General features: G+C 46.5%; 1 protein-coding gene across 1 annotated transcript in view; it reads right to left on the bottom strand.

The window, feature by feature from the left end:
- Positions 1-26,614, bottom strand: part of LOC144491831 (serotransferrin-B-like) — a 105,606-nt gene that overhangs the window by 22,550 nt on the left and 56,442 nt on the right. The window contains exon 17 of the mRNA XM_078210124.1: positions 3,790-3,926. Within this exon, the coding sequence (XP_078066250.1) occupies positions 3,790-3,926 (137 nt within the window). The remainder of the gene's footprint in view (positions 1-3,789; positions 3,927-26,614) is intronic.

Genomic DNA, 26,614 nt, shown 5'->3' with positions numbered 1-26,614 from the left:
CACGTGTGTGTGTGTGTGTCTTGTTCTCTCATTCTTTTTCTCTTACTCTATTGTCAACTGTGAATGCAGAATTCTTTTAAACCCAGCCAAATTTTTTTCTAAATTTTTTTTATACTTTTCCAATTCAATCAAATCAAGTCCAATTCAGAGTCTCAAAAAGTTGAGACATTTCCGATCCAAGCTGACAAGACAGGGCCTCCACTCCTGTCTTGGGCCTGATCGACATGAGCCAAGCTGATTGGAGTAGGTGCAGACTCACCACCTCCAAGGCTGGATCTCATTTGCATCTTAGCCAAAAAGCCGAGATGCCGCTTTTAAAAATTGCTTCAAATGAAGCTTAAATGTAACCCAATGACCTCAACCAAGCGCAGCATCCGACACACACTACACTTGATCCTAGCCAAAAGGCCGAGAAGCGATTTAAAACCCAGCCAGACACATGACCCAGATGTTTCTCTAAATGTGAAGAGGGACCAAATGTGCCAATGAGGATAATTTTCATAACCTGAGTTGTTTGTGTGCTCCTCTTGGTATTGATTGGTGCCTGAGGACACTGTAGCAAATTGAGAAAATTCTTGAGCAGATCTTGTAGTTAAATAATATGTTAAAAATCTTTAATATTTATGCACTTCCTGCCAACTCTTTCCTTCATTGATTTCTATGTCCATATTTTAAATGGTTACAGTCTTTGTAAAACTTATTTAAAATTTTTGATAACTGGAAATATAGAATAAAACCTCAGCTATAGTACTGTGTGCTGTAAGGAGCTTGCGATGGTAGAAATAATATTGCACTGTCAGAGAGAGTTGAACAGAGATTCACTACAATTTTGCCTGGTGTGAGGAAATAAAAATACAACAAAAGACTTTTTTCAGGGACAGCAGGTACAAGATTAAACCCCAGAGATTCAGGATAGAGGGGAGGAGAACTCTCCTCGCACAGTGAGCTGAGGGGAGGAGAGCTCTCCTCGCACAGTGAGCTGAGGGGAGGAGAGCTCTCCTCACACACAGTGAGCTGAGGGGAGGAGAGCTCTCCTCACACACAGTGAGCTGAGGGGAGGAGAGCTCTCCTCACACACAGTGAGCTGAGGGGAGGAGAGCTCTCCTCACACACAGTGAGCTGAGGGGAGGAGAGCTCTCCTCACACACAGTGAGCTGAGGGGAGGAGAGCTCTCCTCGCACAGTGAGCTGAGGGGAGGAGAGCTCTCCTCACACACAGTGAGCTGAGGGGAGGAGAGCTCTCCTCACACACAGTGAGCTGAGGGGAGGAGAGCTCTCCTCACACACAGTGAGCTGAGGGGAGGAGAGCTCTCCTCACACACAGTGAGCTGAGGGGAGGAGAGCTCTCCTCACACACAGTGAGCTGAGGGGAGGAGAGCTCTCCTCACACACAGTGAGCTGAGGGGAGGAGAGCTCTCCTCACACACAGTGAGCTGAGGGGAGGAGAGCTCTCCTCACACACAGTGAGCTGAGGGGAGGAGAGCTCTCCTCACACACAGTGAGCTGAGGGGAGGAGAGCTCTCCTCACACACAGTGAGCTGAGGGGAGGAGAGCTCTCCTCACACACAGTGAGCTGAGGGGAGGAGAGCTCTCCTCACACACAGTGAGCTGAGGGGAGGAGAGCTCTCCTCACACACAGTGAGCTGAGGGGAGGAGAGCTCTCCTCACACACAGTGAGCTGAGGGGAGGAGAGCTCTCCTCACACACAGTGAGCTGAGGGGAGGAGAGCTCTCCTCACACACAGTGAGCTGAGGGGAGGAGAGCTCTCCTCACACACAGTGAGCTGAGGGGAGGAGAGCTCTCCTCACACACAGTGAGCTGAGGGGAGGAGAGCTCTCCTCACACACAGTGAGCTGAGGGGAGGAGAGCTCTCCTCACACACAGTGAGCTGAGGGGAGGAGAGCTCTCCTCACACACAGTGAGCTGAGGGGAGGAGAGCTCTCCTCACACACAGTGAGCTGAGGGGAGGAGAGCTCTCCTCACACACAGTGAGCTGAGGGGAGGAGAGCTCTCCTCACACACAGTGAGCTGAGGGGAGGAGAGCTCTCCTCACACACAGTGAGCTGAGGGGAGGAGAGCTCTCCTCACACACAGTGAGCTGAGGGGAGGAGAGCTCTCCTCACACACAGTGAGCTGAGGGGAGGAGAGCTCTCCTCACACACAGTGAGCTGAGGGGAGGAGAGCTCTCCTCACACACAGTGAGCTGAGGGGAGGAGAGCTCTCCTCACACACAGTGAGCTGAGGGGAGGAGAGCTCTCCTCGCACAGTGAGCTGAGGGGCTGGAGAATTCATTTTCAGAACGAGTGGTTGACACCGACACCATGGCCGGAATTCTCCAACCTCATCCGCAGCTGTGATTCCCCGGTCTCGCTGCTGCGAATGGAGATTTGGCTGAGTACCAAATTCTCTGTCCTCGCTGACAGTGGTGGCGCGGTGAACAAGATTGTAGAGTCCTAACCCATGTGAACTGGGAGAGATGAGATTGGGTTGGTGGATGATTGAAAAGGAAATTAAATGATTGTGGAATGCTGTGGAGATAAATGTGATTAAGACTATTCTCTTGAATGAAATATAAACTCGGTCATGTACAGGCTGGGTTGAGTGCCCTGCTTTAACTTCAATATAGCCTTCTGGCTGGGTGCAATTACACATTCCCTCCAGTGAAGGCACTCTTGCTCCACCATTGGCAGGAGGGTGTCATGACAGCATGGCAGCTTGATGGTGGCAATTTCCATTATAAATGTGGGCATGGGAATCAATAGGCAAGATATAAAACCAACAGATTTTGTGCCTTTAACTCAGTTTGAATTTTATATATGAGCCCTCACCTCGTTATCATCAGACATTTAATACTCTCCCCCAGACCCCACCTAAAGACTGCAATTGGCCTAGGTTCTGCCTGTGGAAATGGAAATCGATCAGTATTTACAAATGTTGGAACAGCTCAGAGAAAATTTTGATTTTTTAATCCAGTCCTCAGAGAGATTACCCTATCTTTCCATTATTGGCATTTTTGACCTTAGTTTATTTCACTCTTGATACAGCTGTAAACCCCCAAGCTTCATTTGTGATTCACTGTGTGTCTCATGGTTAGAGTTTTAACAACACCAGGTTAAAGTCCAACAGGTTTATTTGGTAGCAAATGCCATTTGGTACCAATTATTTGGTAGCAAATGGCATTTGCTACCAAATAAACCTGTTGGACTTTAACCTGGTGTTGTTAAAACTCTTACTGTGTTTACCCCAGTCCAACGCCGGCAGCTCCACGTCATGGCTCATGGTTAACAGGATCTTGATCTCCCTATGGTTACACTTACCCAACAAATTCTATCCTCTCGATTCAAATGTATCCCACTTTTGAAATATACCTCCCACTTTTCAAATATATACGCTTATATTCCAAATATAGATATCACATTCTAAACATACTCATTAAAATCCAAATATACCCACTCGCGTTCCAAATATACCCTCCACATTCCCATATGTTCTCACACTCCTTTCCATCAGTCCCCATATTCTATCTTAAACCATTAATGCTGTTAAAACAATTCAATTCTTCATTTGTTGGTCTGCTGGTAAACCGTGGCAAGAGTCTGATTCATGGCCTCAGTCAAAGCCCCTCGGTATCTCAAAGTTCGGGGACTATACAAGACCAGCTGAGGTTCTTTCACCTTCCTGTGCAAGAGCCTCAAACTCATGTGACACTTCCCAAGCCCTCAGGGAGACGAGCCAGTGCAGTTCCTATTTTATACAATGACGTGTTATTAAATGTGATGGTGACATTTACCGAAACCTTCCGGAGACAGTTTTCCATAGAATCAGCTTGGACACAGCTGACTGATGTCCAGTTGTTGCATTTATTCTGCTCTTCCTCACTGGTGGTGCACCAACGCACTTTATCCTCGGCAGATGCAGTGGCTTCACCTGCAGAATAGGAGCATGTTGACTTCTTGCACATTTTATTGCACGTTGTTTATAAGTGGGATTTTTAACCCATCCTATCACATAGTAAGAATCTTTGGCTAGAGAAACTAGTATCCAGGGTAGAGGGAGAGGTGGTGCAGTCTCAGTTTTGTTTCTCATTCTCCCCATGGGTAAAAAAGCTGTACATAGTAAGAAGTCTTACAACACCAGGTTAAAGTCCAACAGGTTTATTTAGTAGCAAAAGCCAAAAGCTAGTGGCTTTTGCTACCAAATAAACCTGTTGGACTTTAACCTGGTGTTGTTAGACTTCTTACTGTGTTTACCCCAGTCCAACGCCGGCATCTCCACATCATAAAAAGCTGTAAACACCCTCCGAGAATTTTAGATTGGGGGGTGGGTTAGGGGTTCCATGAAATTTGGTACCATGGCGCCAGCACCCATGCCATGCCTTTTGTTTACCCACCTCCACTGGTATTTTACCTGTGGCTGGAGGTGTCCAGGCCATGTGGAAAGGCCACCCATGAACCCTGGTGGTCTTTCTTTTCCTGGCTGTAGGGAGGGTTGCTTCTGTTCAGGAATCCTGTGTCCAAAGGAGCCCCTCTCTGGTTCATTCACCATGCCCTAGCCCTAGCCCCAATCCCACATGTCACCTACCAACTCACCTACTCTCCACAAGAGATGGGTGAGATCCTAAATGAATATTTCTCATCAGTATTCACTATTGAGAAAAGCATAGATGTTAGGTAACTTGGGGAAATAAATAGTGATGTCTTGAGGAGTGTACATATTACAGAGAAGGAGGTGATGGAAATCTTAAAGCACATCCAGGTAGATAAATCCCTGGGACCTGATGAAGTGTATCCCAGGACACTGTGAGAGGCTAGGGAGGAAATTGCATGTCCCCGAGCAGAGATATTTGAATCATCGATAGTCACAGGTGAGGTGCCTGAAGATTAGAGGGTGGCAAATGTTATGCCTTTGTTTAAGAAGGGCTGCAGGGAAAAGCCTGGGAACTACAGGCCGGTGAGCCTCACATCTGTAGTGGGTAAGTTGTTAGAGAGTATTTTGAGAGACAGGATCTACTGGCATTTAGAGATGCAAGGACTGATTAGGGACGATCAGCATAGCTTTGAGTGGAAAATCATGTATCACAAATTTGATTGAGTTTTTTGAAGGGGTAACCAAGAAGGTAGATGAGGGCAGTGCAGTTGATGTTGTCTACATGGACTTTAGCAAGGCCTTTGACAAGGTACCGCATGGTAGGTTGTTGCCTAAGGTTAAATCTCACAGGATCCAGGGTGAGGTATCTAAATGGATACAAAATTGGCTTGATGACAGAAGACAGAAGATGGTTGTAGAGGGTTGTTTTTCAAACTGGAGGCCTGTGACCAGTGGTGTGCCTCAGGGATCAAAGCTGGGTCCACTGTTATTTGTCATTTATATTAATGATTTGGATGAAAATTTAGTGGGCATTGTTAGTAAGTTTGCAGATGACACCAAGATTGGTGGCTTAGTGGTCAATGAAGAAGGTTATCTAGGATTACAACGGGATCTTGATAAATTGGGCTAGTGGGCTGACAAATGGCAGATGGAGTTTAATTTATATAAATGCGAGGTGATGCATTTTGACAGATTGAACCAGGGCAGGACCTACTCAGTTAATGGTAGTGTGTTGGGGAGAGTTGTAGAACAGAGATCTAGGGGTACAGGCTTTATAGCTCCTTGAAAGTGGAGTCACAGGTGGACAGAATGGTGAAGAAGGCATTCAGCATGCTTGGTTTCATTGGTCAGAACATTGAATACAGGAGTTGGGACGCCCTGTTGAAGTTGTACAAGACATGGTAAGGCCACACTTGGAATACTGTGTGTAGTTCTGCTTACTCTATTATAGAAAGGATATTATTAAACTAGAAAGAGTGCAGAAAAGATTTACTAGGATGCTACAGGACTTGATGGTTTGAGTTATAAGGAGAGTCTGAGTGGATTGGGACTTTTTCTCTGGAGCGTAGGAGGCTTGGGGGTGATCTTAGAGGTCTATAAATTAATGAGGGGCATAGATCAGCTAGATAGTCCATATCTTTTCCCAAAGGTAGGAGAGTCTAAAACTAGAGGGCATAGGTTTAAGGTGAGAGGGGAGAGATACAAAAGGATCCAGAGGGGCAGATTGTTTCACACAGAGGGTGGTGTGTGTGGAACAAGCTGCCAGAGGTGGTAGTAGTAGTAGAGCGGCATGGTAGCACAGTGGTTAGCACTGCTGCTTCACAGCTCCAGGGACCTGGGTTCGATTCCCGGCTTGGGTCACTGTCTGTGTGGAGTTTGCACATTCTCGTTGTGTCTACTTGGGTTTCCTCCCACAGTCCAAAGATGTGCGGGTTAGGTTGATTGGCCATGCTAAAATTGCCCTTAGTGTCCTGGGATGTGTAGGTTAGAGGAATTAGTGGGTAAATATGTAGGGATATGGGGGTAGGGCCTGGGTGGGATTGTGGTTGGTGCAGACTCGATGAGCCAAATGGCCTCTTTCTGTGCTGTAGGGTTTCTAAGATTCTAAGATTTCTAAGAGGTGGGTACAATTTTGTCTTTTAAAAAGTGTTTAGACAGTTACATGGGTAAGATGAGTATTGAGGGATATGGGCTAAACGTGGGCAATTGGGATTAGCTTAGGGGTTAAAAGGGGACAAGTTGGGCCGAAGGGCCTGGTTCCATGCTGTAAACCTCTATGACTCTAACCATTCTGAACCTGGTTCCACACCCTCCTCCACATGGTCTTCTAGATTGACCCCAACTTACCTTCTCAATCGATGCTCGTCTTTGGGGACTGGCTGCAGTCCCAGCCCTGCCCATCGTTCCCGATGGCACTGGTGAGACTCAAGTGCTGCCGACCATCTGATTGGCTGACAGCTCTTGGAGGGACCTTCCTCCCAAATGAGGGCACAAATCTCTCTCTCAGCCAATTAGCAGCTGGTAAATCACAGCCGGGCACCCTGAGCAAGCAGAGGTGTGCTCACCCGCATTTTCCGGCTGAGGCACAAGCACAGACTTCACGTAAATTCCAGCAGCGTGTAAAATGGAAAAATAAAGCATACTTTCTGTTAATTATCAAGTTCTTTATTTACAAATAGGGGGTCAGACTACGATGTAAAGTTAAAGCACATGGGATTGCAGGTAATGCCTTGAATGGATAGAAAGCTGGTTAGCAGATGGGAAGCAAATAGTTGGCATAAGTGGGTCTTTTTCTGATGACAATCAGTGACTAATGGGGTTCCACAGGGATCTGTGCTAGGACCCCAACTGTTCACATTATATATTAATGATTTGGAAGAGGGAACTGGATGCATCATCTGCAAATTTGGAGATAACACAAAGTTGGGTGGGAGGGTGAGCTGTGAGGAGGATGCAGAGATGCTTCCGTGTGATTTGGACAGGCTGAATGTGTGGGCATCTGCATGGCAAATGCAGTATAATGTGGATAAATGTGAGGTTATCCACTTTGGTAACAATAATAGGAAGACAGATTATTACTTGAATGGGTGTAAATTGAGAGAGATGGATACTCAACGAGACCTTGGAGTCCTTGTGCATCAGTTGCTGAAAGTAAGCCCGCAGGTACAACAGGCAGTAAAGAAGGCAAATGGCATGTTAGCTTTCATAGTGAGAGGATTTGAGGATAGGGATGTTTTGCTGCAATTGTATAGGGCGTTGGTGAGGCCACACCTGGAGTATTGTGTGCAGTTTTGGTGTCCTTATCTGAGGAAGGATGTCCTTGCTAAAGAGTGAGTACTGCAAAGGTTTACCAGGCTGATTCCTGGGATGGCAGGTCTGTCGTATGAGGAAAGATTAAGTCGGTTAGGATTATATTCACTGGAGTTTAGAAGAGTGAGAGGGGATTTCATAGAAACTTATAAAATTCTAACAGGGTTGGACAGGGTAGATTCAGAAAGGATGTTCCCAATGGTGGGGGACTCCAGAACTCAGGGTCATAATTTGAGGATAAGGGGTAAACATTTTGGAATTGAGGTGAGGAGAAATTTCTTCACCCAGAGGGTGGTGAATGTGTGGAATTCACTACACAGAAAGTAACTGAGGCCAAAACGTTGTCTGATTTCAAGAAGAAATTAAGGCTAAAGGAATCAAGGGATATGGGGGTATCAGGATATTGAATTTGATGATCAGCCATGATCAAAATGAATGGTGGAGCAGGCTCATAAGGCCGAGTGGCCTACTCCAGCTTCTAGTTTCTAGTTTGTTTCTAGAATATTGGCTTTCCTCTGTGTTCAGGCACTTGATAATTCAAAATTAAAACGCCTTCCCCATAAATAGACATTTCTCTCTGAGGTGCAAAATCTGCAAGGGATTCCTATAGAGAGTGAATAGATACCAAACTGTGAGCAGATTTTTAAAAATTCATTTGTGGGACATTGGCATCGCTGGCTGGCCAGCATCTCTTGCCCATCTCTAGTTGCCCTTGGAGGACAGTTGAGAGTCAACCACATTGCTGAGAGTCTGGAGTCACATGTAGTCCAGACCAGGTAAGGATAGCAGATTTCCTTCCCTAAAGGATGTTAGTGAACCAGATGGGTTTTTCCGACAATCGACAATGGTTTCATGGTCATTAGTAGATTCTTAATTCCAGATATTTTTTATTGAATTCAAATTCCACCATCTGCCGTGGTGGGATTTAAACCCGGGTCCCCAGAACATTAGCTGAATTTCTGGATTAATAGTCCAGTGATAATACCTCTAAGTCATCCCCCATGATAATGCCATTTGACCATCGCCTACCTGAGCAGATACCACACTGTGAGCACTCAGTTCAAGTGAGCGTAATTCCAAAAAATCAAAAATAACTTACAAATAATTGCTAAAACCAAAGCTGTGAACAGCAGCCTCATCCTGCCCCACATATTCAGAGACGGATGAAAGTGAGAAACGGTCAGTTACTGGCAGCTCTGAGGAGGTCTCTACGCTTTACCTTCCCTTTTAAAGAGCTCTGAGTTGGCAAGGACAGATCTGATGACAACACCAACCTCTGTTGATTGAGTGTTTCACAAGAACTTACCAGAACAAACCAACCTTTGTAATTCAAACAAACCCTTCATTTTGGGAAATGAGAAGGATGCTGTTTTCGCATTTTAAAGTTTATTGTTTCCAAATTGGCATTAATTTAATATTGGTAAGTACAGATAAGTTGTGCAAAATGTGGTCAGGAACTGATTTCTAAACTGGTACATTTCCCAAATATATTCTCAAGTGATTAACATCGATTTCAATCTAAGTTCTATTCCTGGCTTGTCCTGATTGACCCCAGTGTTACTGATAGTAGAAATCCCACTCTTACATCACCCCTGTGCTCACTGACCTACAATGGCCTGCACGTTCATCAACATCGCATGTTTAAAACTCTCATCCTTGTGTTTAACTCTCTGTGTGCCTCCCTCTCTGTAACCTCTTCAATGCTCCATCTCTGAACTCTCTCTTTCTCTCATTCCGCTCTCTGGTACATCCCCAGCTCTCTCAGCCCTCACATTTTCCTGTAGATTCCACTCTCTGGAACTCTCTGTAAAATTCCTTTGCCTTTCTACTTCCCTATAAGACCTTACTTAAATGGACCATGTTGGCAATGATTTTGGTCGTCCCTCTTAGTAAAAACCTGGGAAATTCAGGTTGTAAATCTTAATTTTTGTCAGTTTCAGTCAATTGGTGGTATCCTCAGCTCTGAATGAGAAGGTTCAACTATCTCATTTATCCTCTGTGAAAGCGGCTTGCATGGTATTAGCCTTAGTTCAGTAGTAGCACTTGTGCCTCTCAGTCAGACAATTGTGGGGTTGTAACGGTTGATCCCCAGATTGGAGCCTCTAAGTTGTTAATTTCTCAATGAGGCCCCAATTTTGTTATATTCCTGGATGAGGAGGAATTATCTGGCTCCCCTTCTTTATTCAACTGGCCTCCACCCCCCCCCCCCCCCACCTTCAGCTCCACCCCACACCTTGGTTGGTCACAACAAGGCTAATTTAAAAGGAATCCCTTTCCACTGTGGATATTTGTTCCAGTCCAAATATATTCACTTTTTTGGAAGGAGCCAATTTAGCCAGCCTTTCTTAGAAAGAGTAAGTTTATTAGTTGTTAAAAATCTGAGAGAATATTTTTTTAAAATGCAGCACACACATTCACACACTGATTAGATAAGAGGCTAAGAGTCCAGATGAAAGTTTAAGAAAATACAAATTAGTCTTTGGATTGTCCGTGAGCATAGATAGCAATATGTTGCAGCCGTTCAGTTGGGTGATTCCAATAAAGCTGACTTTGGCAGTTCAGCAGATAGTTTAGCGACATTGACCGGAACTCTACCACCTAATCCGTCTCGGAATCGGCGCGGGTGAGGATCTGACAACAGAAATCTCCGTTGATCTTGGGGGAATTTCCAGTCTCGCCCAAGTGAGGTCGTAAAACCCCGCCCACTGGGTTTTGCGAGGTAGTTGAAAAGCTATCCTGTTTGCTTTCGATGGTGGCTTCTGTTGAGCTTTCTTCCAATGATGTGGAAATGCCGGCGTTGGACTGGGGTAAACACAGTAAGGAATCTAACAACACCAGGTTAAAGTCCAACAGGTTTATTTGCGTTTGCTACCAAGAAAGACTCCTTACTTTCTTCCAATGGCAGAAAGAGTGAGGTCTTTACCTACCAGCTGCTCTTTCTTGTTTCTGTGCTACATACATTGACACCCCTGTACCAGTACACCCAGATCAGGCCCACTGGCGGCTTTTTATCCCATTTCCTTGTGTATTCCTGGAAGTGAGCAAACAAACGTGTCTTTTGACCAGAGTTAATTTTCTTTGAACTCGGACCATTTACACATCCTGAGATATAATACAACAGGAGATGGGTTTTGAATGTCTGCTGAGATCTGACAATCAGTCTCCATTGCCTCCGCAACCACATGAGATTGAAGTTCAGCCTTTTGCACTTTTCCTATCTTCCTTTCAAATCTTTGTTTGAAGATATCCCTGACTCCTTTCAGACGCAACATTCCACATTCTCTCAGTAAACGGAAAAGTCGCCATAGCCCCAGATGCCCATAGCCACTGACTGGTGGTGATTTAACCTGAGGATCACCACACCTCAAGCAAGGAACAAGGTTGAGAAGGCAGGGCCTTCATGAATAACCTCAGCCGTGATGGGAATTTAACCCACGCTGTTGGCATTGCTAACCATTGCTGTCCAGCCAACTGATTTAAACCACATTCTCTCAATACTAATCAGTCAAGTATAATCCACATTGGAATTTTCCAGGAGATGGTCAATGAACATTCTAGGCCATCTTTTGCTCAGCGTCTTTGCTTGTATTTCTTTTAAAAATACATGTCTCTCTTAAAAAGTTCAATATGCTTTTACGTAATTTGGGCCTGCAATGCACTATCACAACAGGGTTCATGTCCCATCCAGCCACTTGAGCACAGAATCTAGCCAGATACTTCACAGCACGACTGAGGAAGTGCTACAATGTTAGAGATTTTTTTAAAAATCATTCATGGGATGTGGGCTTTGTTGGCTAGGCCAGCATTTATTCCCCTTCCCTGATTGCCCTTGAAAAGGTGGTGGTGAGTTGCTGCAATCCCTATTGTGTAGGTACACCCACAGGGTTAGGGAGGGAGTTCCAGGATTCTGACCCAATAACAGTGAAGGTCAGTGCCTAGGCCAATGCCAGGTGGTCCATCAGTTTAATTCCTTTTTATTGACATTCTAGCAGTTTGATACAATTGAGCATCTCTTTGGTAAAATTGAGAGTCAACCGATTTGCTGTGGATCTGGAGTCACATGTGGGCCAGGCCAGGTAAGGATGGCAGATTTCCTTCCCTGAAAAATATTAGTGAACCAGATGGGTTTTTACGACAATCGATTCATGGTCATCATTAAACTTTTAATTCCAGATTTTTATTGAATTCAAATTCTATTTGCCACAGTGGGATCCAAACCCAGGTCCCAGGGCAGAACCTCGGTTCTCTGGATTACTAGTCCAGAGACAATATCACTATGCCAACATCAGGTTTGAGATGTGATATCAAACCATGCATGACACAATATCAAAGAAGAGCAGGGCATTCTCCCTCGTGTCAGAGTGGCCAGTATTTCTTCCTTGCCCAACATCTCTGAAACATTACCTGGTCATGATCACATTGCCCTTTGCGGGATTTGCTGCGTAATAAATAACTGCTGCATCATTCTCCATCACAACACTGACTACGTTTCAACTACCTCCTTGACTGTAGAGGTCATTAGGATTTTGTAAGATTATGAAATGCACATTATAAAGGTCAATATTTACTGGGACATTTTTCCAAGTTAGACAAATACATGTTGTTGTTGTCAGTAACCAACAATCACCCAAATGAAGTTTTAGAGTTATAGGGTCATAGAGATATACAGCATGGAAACAGGCCCTTCAGCCCCAATCATCCATGCCGACCAGGTTTCCTAAACTGAACTAATCCCATTTGCCTGCATTTGGCCCATATCCCTTTAAACCTTTTGTTGTAAAGATTGCAGCAGTTACTGTATCTGAGGTCCGAACACATCTCAAAACAGTAACTTGCATTTATTAGAGCTTTTAATGTAGAAAAGCATCGCAGGCATTTCACAGGACTAAAATTAGACCAAAAACATGAACAAAGTCAACAAAGGAGCTGTCTGGAAAGATGACCAGAAGCCAAACAGTTGGGCTTTAAGATTGATCGTAATGAATGAGAAAGAGTCGGAGTAGGTTAAAGAAAAAACTCGAAACTAGACGTAAGCAGCTGAAATGGCTGCCATTCATAGAGTGAATGCTGATCTGGCCAGAGACACAGGAATAGAGTTCAAGGAGATACTTAACAGAGATGGGGTTGGGGCAAGTTCATGAAAGGGTTTAACCAAAAGGATGATAATTTTGAATTTGAAACATTGATGCCCCTGGAACCAAGATAGTAAAGTGAGATAGGGGAATGGGTGATTGGTACAGGATTGGACATGGCCAATAGAGCTTTGGATAAATTTAGTTTGATAGAGGTACAGAATGGTAAGCCAACAAAGAAAGCTTTAGAATAGTTAAATGTTTTATTTTCAGCATCAGATGGATGAAAGTGGGACAGATGAAGGCACTGGTAGAGATGGAAGTAGTTGGTCTTTGTGTTGGAGAGGAGGTTGCTTTGGTGGTTCAGTTAAGGCGATGACCAGGTTAGGTTAGTCTGAGACAATGGACAGGGACAGGAATGGTGGTGAGATTATGGAGTTTATAGCAGGGGCTGAAAACAATTGCTTCAGTCTTCCCAATACTTTAGTTCAGAGGAAGTTATAACTCATTCAAGGCTATAAAATGAATCCCTCACCTGACATCAGTTGGACGACTGAACCATTGCCAAGAAATTTCCTTTGTAACAGCACACAATGAGCTCATTCATCTCCTTGACAAAGTTGTATGTCTTGGGTAACAATTTTTGAGATCAAGTACTTTTCCAGTTTGCGAAATCTCGGTCTGTAACACAGGGCATTCCGGGGGCACTTGTGTATTATTTACTGTGGCCCAAAGTTGAACTACCTGTCTGTCGTGGGCTTAACACATTTCTCTGACTTTACCTCCTCCTGTTAATGAAACAACCTTATTCCCCCAATTTTTTATCCTTCATTTATTGAAGGTGAATTTATATAGTGCCTTTTGTAACCTCAGAAGTTTCAGGAATACTTTACAGCCAATTACATACTTCTAGAATATCATCACTGTGGTAATGCAGGAAACATGGCAGTTAAGATGCACATAGCAATGTCCCACAAACATCCTTGTGATCATGACTAGATTCATTTTGTTTTTTGGTTAAGGGATGTTCTTCTTCTCTTTGGATCATGATATAAAATCTGCTTGGTTTAAGCCTTTCAATTTTTCTTAAGCAGCACCTTCACCACCAAAAATGACAAGGGCAGCAAATGCATGGGAACACCATCATCATTAGGTTCCTCTCCAGATCAAAAAGCACCCATAGAACCATAGATCATTACAGCACAGAAACAGGCCTTTTGGCCCTTCTTGCCTGTGCTGAACCATTTTTGTGCCTAGTCCCACTGACCTGGACCTGGACCATATCCCTCCACACCCCTCTCATCCATGTACCTGTCCAAGTTTTTCTTAAATGTTAGAAGTGAGCCCACATTCACCACTTCATCTGGCAGCTCATTCCAAACTCCCACCACTCTGTGTGAAGAAGCCCCCCCCTAATATTCCCTTTAAACTTTTCCCCCCTCGCCCTTAACCCATGTCCTCTAGTTATTTTCTCCCCTAGCCTCAGAGGAAAAAGCCTGTTTGCATTCACTCTATCTATACCCATCATAATTTTATACACCTCTATCAAATCTCCCCTCATGCTTCTACGCTCCAGGGGATAAAGTCCTAACCTATTCGACCTTTCTCTGTAACTCAGTTTCTCAAGTCCCGGCAACATCCTTGTAAACCTTCTCTGCACTCTTTCAACCTTATTAATATCCTTCCTGTAACTAGGTGACCAAAACTGCACAAAATACTCTAAATTCGGCCTCACCAATGTCTTATACAACCTCACCATAACACCAACTTTTATACTCAATACTTTGATTTATAAAGGCCAATGTACCAAAAGCACTCTTTATGACCCTATCTACCTGTGATGCCACTTTTAGGGAATTATGTATCTGTATTCGCAGATCCCTCTGTTCTACTGCACTCTTCAGTGTCCTACCATTTACCTTGTATGTTCTACCTTGGTTTGTCCTTCCAAAGTGCAATACCTCACACTTGTCTGCATTAAACTCCATCTGCCATTTTTCAGCCCATTTTTCTAGCTGGTCCAAATCCCTCTGCAAGCTTTGAAAACCTTCCTCACTGTCCACTACATCTCCAATCTTTGTATCATCAGCAAACTTGCTGATCCAAGTTACCACATTATCATCCAGATCATTGATATAGATGACAAACAACAATGGACCCAGCACTGATCCCTGTGGCACACCACTAGTCATAGGCCTCCACTCAGAGAAGCAATCCTCCACTACCACTCTCTGGCTTCTTCCATTGAGCCAATGTCTAATTCAATTTACTACCTCTCCATGTATACCTAGCGACTGAACCTTCCTGACTAACCTCCCATGCGGGACCTTGTCAAAGACCTTACTGAAGTCCATGTAGACAACATCCACTGCCTTCCCTTCATCCACTTTCCTGGTAACTTCCTTGAAAATCTCTAATAGATTGGTTAAACATGACCTACCACGCACAAAGCCATGTTGACTCTCCCTAATAAGTCCCTGTCTATCCAAATATTTGTAGATCCTATCTCTTAATACTCCTTCCAATAATTTACCTACTACTGACGTCAAACTTACCGGCCTATAATTTCCCGCATTACTTTTTGAGTCTTTTTTAAACAACGGAACAACATGAGCTATTCTCCAGTCATCCGGCACCTCACCCGTGGATACCGACATTTTAAATATATCTGCCAGGGTCCCTGAAATTTCAACACTAGTCTCCTTCAAGGTCCTGGGGATTTATCTACTCTGATTTGCCTCAAGACAGCAAGCACCTCCTCCCCTTTAATCTGTATAGGTTCCATGACCTCCCTACTTGTTTGCCTTATTTCCATAGACTTCATGCCAGTTTCCTTAGTAAATACGGATGCAAAAAACCCATTTAATATCTCCCCCATTTCTTTTGGTTCCATACATAGCCGACCACTCTGATCTTCAAGAGGACCAATTTTATCCCTTACTATCCTTTTGCTCTTAATATACCTGTAGAAGCTCTTAGGATTATCCTTCACCTTGTCTGCCAAAGCAACCTCATGTCTTCTTTTAGCCCTCCTGATTTCTTAAGTTGTTCCTTGTACTTTTTATACTCCTCAAGCATCTTATTTGCTCCCTGTTGCCTATACATGTCATACATCTCTCTCTTCTTCTTTATCAGAGTTCCAATATCCCTCGAGAACCAAGGTTCCTTATTTTTATTCACTTTGCCTTTAATCCTGACAGGAACATGATGCGCGATATAACTCACGAGGCTAGAGGTACTCGGGGAAATAAAGACTTTTATTGACTACAACAATAGAGCTACCATATATAATACATGATCCCAGACTAAGGGTCCCAGACAGAGCAGTGACCTTTATACCTCTCCCAGGAGGCGGAGCCCGACTGGGATGTCACATAAGAACTATATTACAGGTAGAACAGCCCAACCCTAACCCCAACAGTAACATGTAGAACAGCCCAACCCTAACCCCAACAGTAACATATATACAGACTCATAGTACTGGCCAGACCCTGCCTCAGCACTACCTGGTGGGAACCAACAATGGTTCACCACATTCACCCCTCCTTTGAAAACAAAGGCCGGCGGGGTACAAAACACAGAACAATTGTTCATCAGTCTATAAGTTCAGACGGTCTGGGGGACCGCACCGTCGTTGTGACCTCCTCAACACCGGCGATGACACCGGTGTAGGCACTCGCGGTGGCGTTCTCCCCAAGGCGGTGTCCAACGGCTCCTCCAATGTCTCACGGGCCGGTAGACCCCAAGGTGGTGATAATCCGCTGAACTCGGACACGCCTTGAAGTGGCGACCATCTCCTGGACTCGGGCAAGCTGTACACAGGAGTAAAAGGGTTAAATGATGGTCCCGATGCTGCCCGCGCCGTGTCAGGAGGGGAAACAATAGTTGGGGGGTCTCTAACAGGAGGTATGGGAGCGACAGGGGTTTCCAAGCCCCCTGCTGGCGCCAGGTCTCGAATCGAGACCGTGTCCTCTCGCCCGTCAGGGTATGCCACATAGGCATACTGAGGGTTGGCGTGGAGGAGATGGACCTGTTCAACCAAAGGGTCGGACTTGCGGGTCCTAACATGTCGCCGCAGGAGGACAGGTCCTGAGTACGTCAACCAAGACGGTAATGAGGTCCCAGAGGAAGACTTCCGAGGGAATGAAAACAGTCTCTCATGGGGAGTAGCGTTGGTTGCCGTACACAGGAGTGAGCGTATGGAGTGGAGTGCATCAGAGAGCACCTCTTGCCAACGGGCGACTGGAAGGCCTTTAGACTTCAACGCCAGTAAGACAGCCTTCCAGACTGTAGCATTCTCACGTTCAACCTGTCCGTTACCCCTAGGGTTGTAGCTCGTGGTTCTACTAGAGGCAATCCCGTATGAGAGCAGGAATTGCCTCAAGTCATCGCTCATGAATGACGAGCCCCTATCGCCATGGATGTAACAGGGGTACCCGAACAGGGTGAAAAGATCACAAAATGCCTTGATAACCGTGGCAGCAGTCATATCGGAACAAGGAATGACAAAGGGGAATCGTGAGTACTCATCAACCACATTGAGGAAGTACACGTTCCGATCTGTCGAGGGAAGGGGGCTCTTAAAATCTACACTCAGTCTTTCGAATGGACGAGTGGCCTTAACGAGTTGTGCCCTGTCAGGTCGGTAAAATTGCGGTTTGCATTCCGCGCATAACCGGCAGCTTCTGGTTATAGACCTGACATCCTCCACTGAGTAGGGTAGATTCCGGGCTTTTATGAAGTGGAAGAGCCGAGTGACCCCCGGATGGCAGAGGTCATTGTGGAGAGCCTGCAATCGATTCTCCTGCATACTAGCGCATGTTCCACGCGACAGGGCATCCGAGGGCTCGTTGAGTTTCCCTGGACGATACATGATGTCGTAATTATAGGTGGAGAGTTCGATTCTCCACCTCAAGATCTTATCGTTCTTGATCTTACCCCGTAATGTGTTGTTGAACATGAACGCCACGGACCGCTGGTCCGTGAGCAGAGTGAACAGTTTGCCCGCCAAGTAATGGCGCCAATGCCGAACGGCCTCCACAATGGCCTGGGCCTCCTTTTCCACCGCCAAATGTCGAATTTCAGGGCCTTGGAGGGTGCGAGAGAAAAAGGCGACGGGCCTGCCCGCCTGGTTAAGTGTGGCGGCCAGGGCGAAATCAGATGCATCATTCTCCACCTGGAAGGGGATGGACTCATCGATAGCATGCATCGTGGCTTTCGCGATGTCGGCTTTTAGTTTTTCAAAGGCCAAACGAGCCTCTGGTGCTAGGGGAAAAGAGGTAGACTTGATGAGCGGACGGGCTTTGTCCGCGTAATTGGGAACCCATTGTGCATAGTAAGAGAAGAAGCCTAAGCATCTTCTCAGCGCTTTTACGCTAGTGGGCAGGGGAAGTTCGAGGAGGGGATGCATACGGTCTGGATCAGGGCCAATGACCCCGTTTTCCACCACGTATCCGAGGATAGCTAGGCGGCGCTTGCGAAATACACACTTCTCCCTGTTGTAGGTCAGATTCAGGCGAGATGCAGTGCGTAGGAATCTAAGAAGGTTGGCATCGTGGTCCTGCTGGTCATGGCCGCAGATGGTGACGTTATCCAGGTACGGGAAGGTAGCCCGCAGTCCGTTATGGTCCACCATTCGGTCCATAGCACGCTGGAAGACCGAGACCCCATTCGTGACACCAAAAGGAACCCTTAGAAAATGGTACAAGCGACCATCCGCCTCAAAAGCCGTATATTGTCGGTCCTCTGGGCGAATGGGGAGCTGGTGGTAAGCAGACTTTAGGTCGATGGTGGAGAACACCCGGTACTGCGCAATCTGGTTGAGCATGTCAGATATGCGCGGGAGGGGATACGCATCCAGCTGCGTGTATCTGTTAATGGTCTGACTATAGTCTATGACCATCCGGGGTTTGTTCCCACTCTTGACCACCACGCTCTCCAAGGACTAGCGCTAGGTTGTATGATCCCTTCCTTGAGGAGCCGCTGAACCTCAGATCGAATGAAGATCCGATCCTCAGCACTGTAACGCCTGCTCTTAGTCGTGATGGGCTTGCAGCCTGGCACGAGATTCTGGAATAAAGAGGGTGTGGTAATCTTAAACATCGAGAGGCTACAGATGGAGCGCGTTGGGCAATTTAGAGGCTGCGAGTCTCCCACTGAAAGCGGAGGGAGTGGCCCACTGTACTGTAGGGTTACACTCTTCAAGTGGACCATGAAATTTAGTCCTAGGAGTATTGGCGCGCAAAGGTGCGGTAACACCAGGAGCTTGAAGCTCTCGTAAACCGTGCCCTGCACTGTCAGATTTACCACACAACTCCCTAGCACGGTGACAGACCGGGACCTTGACGCCATCGAAATTGTCTGCTTGACAGGCTGAATCCGGAGGCCACACCGCTTCACGGCGTCTGGGTGAATGAAGCTCTCCATGCTCCCGCTGTCAAACAGACAATAAATCGTGCGTTTGTTTACCTGTATGTCCATCATGGACTTGTCGAGTCTGTGAGGCTTTGCCTGGTCCAGGATGATCGACGCCACCGTTGGTTCGTAGGTGCCACTGCAGGCAGCTGAGGTGGATGATGACGACCCCTGCTGGTCATTCGCGGTCGGTGCCGACCAAAATGGCTGCCCCCATAGGTCGCACGTGGGCGATGGCGCCAAAACCAGTGGCCCCTGGTGGTCGTGCGTCTCTTGCGACTCCATCATCTAGAATGGCGACGTCCTGGCCTCGCACGTGGAAGAAGCCCTTGACGATGCCGACGACGAGGAAACTGGCTCCGGGGAGCCACACGCCGCACTGCTGTTCTTGGATGGAAGTTTGGATCGGCATACCTTCGAATAATGCCCCTTCTTGCCACAGGCGGAGCACAACACCGCTTTAGTGGGACATCGCTGCCGAGGGTGCTTCACTCCCCCACAGAAGTAACACCGCGGGCCGCCTGGAACTGCTGCCGTCGTCAGGCCCAAGGGTGGGAACGCAATCACGCGGTTTTTTGGTCCCGCTGAATGAAGTGGGGTCTGTGACTGCCCCTGCCACGCTGTCTCCACGTGGTCATCGGGGTACATCGCCAGACTTTTGGAGGCCGTTTCTAGCGCATCTGTTAGCTCTATGGACTTAGTGAGATCGAGATTACCTTGCTCCAACAGCCGAAGGCGGATGTAAGACGAGCCGATTCCCGCCACAAACGCCTCTCGAGCGAGGTCGTTCATGTTCTGGTCTGCCGACACTGCTTTGCAGTTACAGCCCCTGGCTAGCTGTAGGAGCTCGCACGCGTACTGTTCCGTCGTTTCGCCGGGCTGCCGCCGTTGAGTGGCTAAGAGATATCGAGCATGCATCTCATTCGGCGGTTTAATGTAGCACTTCTTAAGAAGCTCGAGGGCCCCTTTGTAGTCGGTGGCCCCACGGATCGCTAAATATACAGCGTCGCTTACCCTCGCGTGGAGGACCCGGAGTCTGTCGGCGTCGGTGGTGACCGCTACGGAGGCTTCGAGGTAATCCTGAAAGCATTTCAACCAGTGGTCGAAGGTGTTCGAGGCGCCCGCCGCACGTGGGTCCAACGTGAGCCGTTCGAGTTTAAGCATTTGCTCCATGTTCTCTGTGTCGTTTTTTTTTCAATGAAGAGAGTTCAATTGTAGTCAATAAAATTGATGCGCGATATAACTCACGAGGCTAGAGGTACTCGGGGAAATAAAGGCTTTTATTGACTACAACAATAGAGCTACCATATATAATACACAATCCCAGACTAAGGGTCCCAGACAGAGCAGTGACCTTTATACCTCTCCCAGGAGGCGGAGCCCAACTGGGATGTACCATAAGAACTATATTACAGGTAGAACAGCCCAACCATAACCCCAACAGTAACATGTAGAACAGCCCAACCCTAACCCCAACAGTAACATATATACAGACTCATAGTACTGGCCAGACCCTGGCTCAGCACTACCTGGTGGGAACCAACAATGGTTCACCACAGAACACACAAACTCTGCACTCTCAAAATTTCTCCTTTGAAGGCCTCCCACATACCAATCACATCCTTGCCAGAGAACAGCCTGTCCCAATCCACGCTTTTTAGATCATTTCTCATTTCTTCAAATTTGGCCTTTTTCCAGTTTACAACCTCAACCCGAGGACCAGATCTATCTTTATCCATGATCAAGTTGAAACTAATGGCGTTATGATCATTAGAACCAAAGTGTTCCCCTACACACACTTCCGTCACTTGTCCTAACTCGTTTCCTAATAGGAGGTCTAATATTGCATCCTGTTTAGTTGGTACCTCTATATATTGATTTAGAAAATTTTCCTGAACACATTTTACAAACTCTAACCCATCTAGACCTTTAACAGCATGGGAGTCCCAATCTATATGTGGAAAATTAAAATCCCCTACTATCACAACTATGTTTCCTGCAGTTGTCTGCTATCTCTGTGCAGATTTGCTCCTCCAATTCTCGCTGACTATTGGGTGGTCTATAATACAACCCCATTAATGTGGTCATACCTTTCCTGTTTCTCAGCTCCACCCATATGGCCTTGGTAGACAAGCCCTCTAATCTGTCCTGCCTGAGCACTGCTGTAACATTTTCCCTGACTAGCAATGCCACCCCCCCACCCTTCATTCCTCTGCCTCTATCACGTCTGAAACATCGGAACCCTGGAACATTGAGCTGCCAGTCCTGCCCTTCCTGTAGCCAAGTTTCACTAATGGCTATAATGTGTCGATCCACGCCCTCAGCTCATCTGCCTTCCCCACAATACTCCTGGCATTGAAATAGACACACCTCAGAAGATTATTACCACCACACACAATCCTTCCATTTGTGATTTTGCATGAACTATTAACATCATTTATTTTCACCCCCGCTCCACTATCTGCTCTGGCACTCTGATTCCCATCCCCCGGCAAATCTAGTTTAAACCCTCCCCAATAACACTAGCAAACCTCCCTGCAAGTATATTGGTCCACTTGTAGTTCAGGTGTAACCCGTCTCTCTTGTACAGGTCCCATCTGCCCCAGAAGAGGTCCCAATGATCTAGGAATCTGAAACCCTGCCCCCTACACCAGTTCCTCAGCCACGTGTTCATCCGCCCGAGCATCCTACTCTTACCGTCACTGGCACGTGGCACAGGTAGCAATCCTGAGATTACTACCCTCGGGGTCCTTCTTATTAACTTCCTACCAAGCTCTCTATACTCAGACTTCAGGACCTCCTCACTCTTCCTTCCTACGTCATTGGTACCGATGTGTACCAAGACATCTGGCTGATCACCCTCCCACTTCAGAATGCTGTGCACGCGATCAGAGACATCCCTGACGCTGGCACCCGGGAGGCAACAAACCATCCGGGAGTCTCTGTCACGACCACAGAACCTCCTGTCTGTACCTCTGACAATCGAGTCCCCTCTCACTACCGCTCTCCTCTTCTTCCACCCTCCCTTCTGCGCTGCAGAACCAGACTCGGTGCCAGAGATCCGGCTGCCGCAGCTTGTCCCAGGTAAGGCATCCCCCACAACAGTATCCAAATTAGTATACCTGTTGTGGAGGGGAATGGCCACAGGGAAACCCTGCTCTGCCTGCCCTTTCCCTCGCTTGACGGTAACCCAATTACCTGTGCTCTGTGCCTTTGGCGTAACTGCCTCCCTGAAGCTACCGTCTATAAACTCCTCATTCTCCCGAATTATTCGGAGGTCATCCAGCTCCTGCTCCAGTTCCCTAACGCGGTCTGTTAGGAGCTGCAGCTGGATGCACCTCCTGCAGGTGTCGTTGTCAGGGACACCGGAGGTCTCCCTGACTTCCCACATCATGCAAGAGAAGCATTCCAACATCCTGCCTGGCATTCTTTCTACTCTGAAGAAACAATAACAACTTACCGGAACCTACCCTCGCCTCTGCCTGTTCACACCGAAGCCTGTTTGAGCCAAAGCCGTCCCACTCTGCTCCCTCTCACTCGCTGCCCGCTCACAACGCTGCCGGCTGGATAGAGCGGCCTGCTTTTTAAACCTTCCGCGTGCCACTGGCTGACGTCAGAAAAAAAACTTCCCAGGTCTCACTGGGGCCTACTTCTGCTTTTAGACTTCCAGCTGCCTTACAAAAACTCCGAAAAAAGAAAGAAAAATTAAGTTATTGTGGTGGACCTCAGTTGTGCCTTTGTCCTATTTGGACCACCGTTGTGTGTGTTTGTCATACCTGGACACACCCCCTTCCGGTTTGGTTCCTCCCCTCGGCACCTAGTATAAAGATGGCTGTCTCCTCCCCCTTGTTCAGTCCAGGTCGGTTATTTGTTGGGATCTGCTCCTGATTCTGTTGTGAATAAAAGCCTATACTTGTATTGGCACACAAGTAGTCTTTCGCCTTATTGATAGCGCATCAGTTATAAATCCCTCTTTCCTACTCGCTTTCCTCACTTGAATCACCTCTCTAGCTGCTCCTCTGAACCCATTTGGACATGAATTGCCACTCCATCATTGCTGGGTTATAATTGGGGACTTCCTACTTGTCAGCATTGAGGTACCTTCATGTTTTCTGTAAGTACTTTCATGATTGCTTTCAGAGCCAGTCACATAATTTGATGGCGATATCATTGGGATGTTTCAGAGGCTCCTGCTTTTAGTTTCAGTTTGTACACTGTGCAGAGAGCATCTTTCAATAAACCCATTGTATGTTACTTCAAATTTCCATGTGCAAGTCACATCTTTTCTTTTTGTTTAAAATGCACAACCCCTAACAGAGTTAGGACATTGCACTTCACCACATGAACTGCAACCCTTTGAGAAGAAGACCCAGCACCATTTTCAGAAGGTCATTGGAAATGAGCAGTAAATACCAGCCATACCAGTGATGTATATGCTCTGAGGATGAGTAGGTGAAACGCATTTTTAATGTAGCTTTGCACTGACAAACGCACTTTCAGGTGATATAAAGCACCCAACGGGCAATTCCTGTTTCTCTACCTCCCAACTTTTCAATTTGACAGCAAGAGTAAAATTGCTTTAAAAAAACTACTTCAAACCAAATGTGCAAACCAATGGCATAAAGAGTGATTTTGAGGCTCCAGTCTTCTTTACATGTAACCAGTGAACTATGGATGTTACATTGGGCCGTGATGGTAAGCTGAAGACAGAAGTCATAACCATGGAAGCAGCCAGGGAAGCAGCAACCCAGATTATCTTTGAGGGTCCTGTTCCTTCTGGCCACCCAAAAATAATTTGGCATTGACCTTTGCTGGGATCCATTGCACATGGAATTTATTGAAGCCTGTACTGCTCAAATTCTAACCAGTTCCAACCTGAAGTAACAATCAGAATCCTATTTAAGCCAAACCAAATTTCATCTTAAAAAGGCTGATTGGTGGGTAGGTGTTTTGTACTTTGGGCAGTTGCTGAGCCCTAAGGTGACCGGCCACCATTTTGAGACCATTACCATTGTGCGAATAGCAGATGAACACAGTGAAAATCACCCCCATTACTTGTAAATTTATGGAAAGTTAAAGTCTGCAAAATGTAAAAATTAGTTGCTTTTTATTGATTTGCTTGCAGTTCTGCATCTCATTGCTTGTAATTCTAAAATCACGCTGTGATAGGGTGAGTGAGGGAAGTGTGAAGAGTTTAGGGTGTATAGGAGTTCACCCTTTGTTGAACTGAGTTACTGGATGCTGAGATGTTGAAATTTCAACTGGTGACAGACAAGCACAGAAAAAAAGTAAGCAGTAAGTGAATATTTCCTAACTGAGTTTAAACATGATGGCATACGGCCTAATCATGTTATATGGCTTTCAAAAATGATAAAATTCCACTCAAAGATTGATACCATCATACACACATGCACATACATGCACACACACAAATACACATACGCATGCACGCACCCACCCAAGCGCACGCACGCGCGCACATGCACCAACACGGTTTAGCTCAGCTGGTTAGTGCACACAGGTTCAATTCCCATACCAGTTGAGGTCATTCATGAAAGTCCTGTCTTCTCAACCTTGTCTCTTGCCTCAGGTGTGATGATCCTCAGATTAAATCACCATCAGTCACAGCCTATGGTCATCTGGGATTCTGGCAACGTTACCTTTTTTACAGTTAGAGAGACAGAGCAAACTAAAAAAAATAATGAATATTTTAAAACTTCTGCCAAGTTTTTGTAACAGTGAAATGCACTTCTAATGGGTATTGATTGGTGTGTTAGGATGAGTGGCTGTTAATTGCTGTTTCTCTTCTACATTTGATGCCACTGATTGGCCTATCAGTGTGCAGCCTAACCTGGCTAGCGATAGCTGGGGAGCAGAAATGTCAGGCTTCAAGTGACTCATTGTTCCACAGGAGCAGGCTGAGGGTAAGGGAGCTTGTTTGTGCATTATATTTATTTATTTATTTTTCAGTTAAATTTGTGAAAAAAATCAGAGGTTTTGTTTCAAAAGAGGAAGTAGGCCCAGCAGCAGCCTGGGAAGGTTTTGGAGGGTTTAAAAGCAGGCCGCACCCCTTTGAGCAGGCAGCGTCATTAGCGGGCAGCAGAGTGAGCAGGGGGGCAGAGTGAGAGCTGAAGGGCTTTGGCTCAAAACGGGCTTCGGCGAGAACAGGCAGAGGCGAGAGTAGGTTTTTTTTTCTTTTTCAGAAAATTTATTCCTGTATTTCCCCAGAGAAAAAAAAAATGCCAGGCAAGATGTTGGAATGCTCCTCTTGCAGGATGTGGGAGATCAGGGAGACCTCCGGTATCCCTGACGACAGCACCTGCAAAAGATGCATCCAGCTGCAGCTGCTAGCAAAGCGTGTTAGGGAACTGGAGAAGGAGCTTGATGACCTCCATCTAATTCGGGAGAATGGGAAGTATATAGACAGTAGCTTAGAGAGGTAGTTACACCTAAGCAGCAGAGCACAGGAAATTGGGTTACTGTAAGGAGAGGAAATGGCAGTGTGAAAGGACAGGCAGAGCAGGGCTCCCCTGTGGCCATACCCCTCCACAACAGGTATACTGAATTGGATACTGGTGTGGGAGATGCTTTACCTGGGACAAGCTGCGACAGCCGGAACTCTGATACTGAGTCTGGTTCTACAGCGCAAAAGGGTGGGAGGAAGAAGAGGAGAGCAGTAGTGATAGGGGACTCAATGGTCAGAGGTACGGACAGGAGGTTCTGTGGTCGGGACAGAGACTCCCGCATGGTTTGTTGCCTCCCAGGTGCCAAGGTCAGCGATGTCTCTGATCGCGTGCACAGCGTTCCAAAGTGGGAAGGTGATCAGCCAGATGTCGTGGTACACATCAGTACCAATGACGTGGGTAGGAAGAGTGAGGAGGTCCTAAAGAGTGAGTACAAAGAGCTTGGAAGGAAGTTAAAAAGCAGGACCCCGAGGGTAGTAATCTCAGGATTGCTACCTGAGCCACATGCCAGTGAGGGCAGGAGTGTAGGATGCTTGGGCGGATGAACACGTGGCTGAGGAACTGGTGCAGGGGGCAGGGTTTCCAATTCTTGGATCATTGGGACCTCTTCTGGGGCAGGTGGGACCTGAACAAGAGAGACGGGTTACACCTAAACTACAAGAGGACCAATATACTTGCAGGGAGATTTGCTAGTGTTATTGGGGAGCGTTTAAACTAGATTTGCAGGGGGATGGGAACCAGAGTGCCAGAGCAGATAGTGGAGCAGGGGTAAAAAGACAGGTTAGTTCAAGCAAAATCACAAATGGAAGGGTTGAGTGTGGTGGAAATAATCTTTTGAGGTGTGTCTATTTCAATGCCAGGAGTATCGTGGGGAAGGCAGATGAGCTGAAGGCGTGGATAGACGCATGGAAATATGACATTATAGCCATTAGTGAAACTTGGCTACAGGAGGGGCAGGACTGGCAGCTCAATGTTCCAGGGTTCCAAT

This window comes from Mustelus asterias, chromosome 3, assembly GCF_964213995.1.
Source record: "Mustelus asterias chromosome 3, sMusAst1.hap1.1, whole genome shotgun sequence".
NCBI lineage: Eukaryota > Metazoa > Chordata > Chondrichthyes > Carcharhiniformes > Triakidae > Mustelus > Mustelus asterias.
Note: the sequence above shows the minus strand (reverse complement) of the source record. Positions and strands in the feature narration are given on the sequence as shown.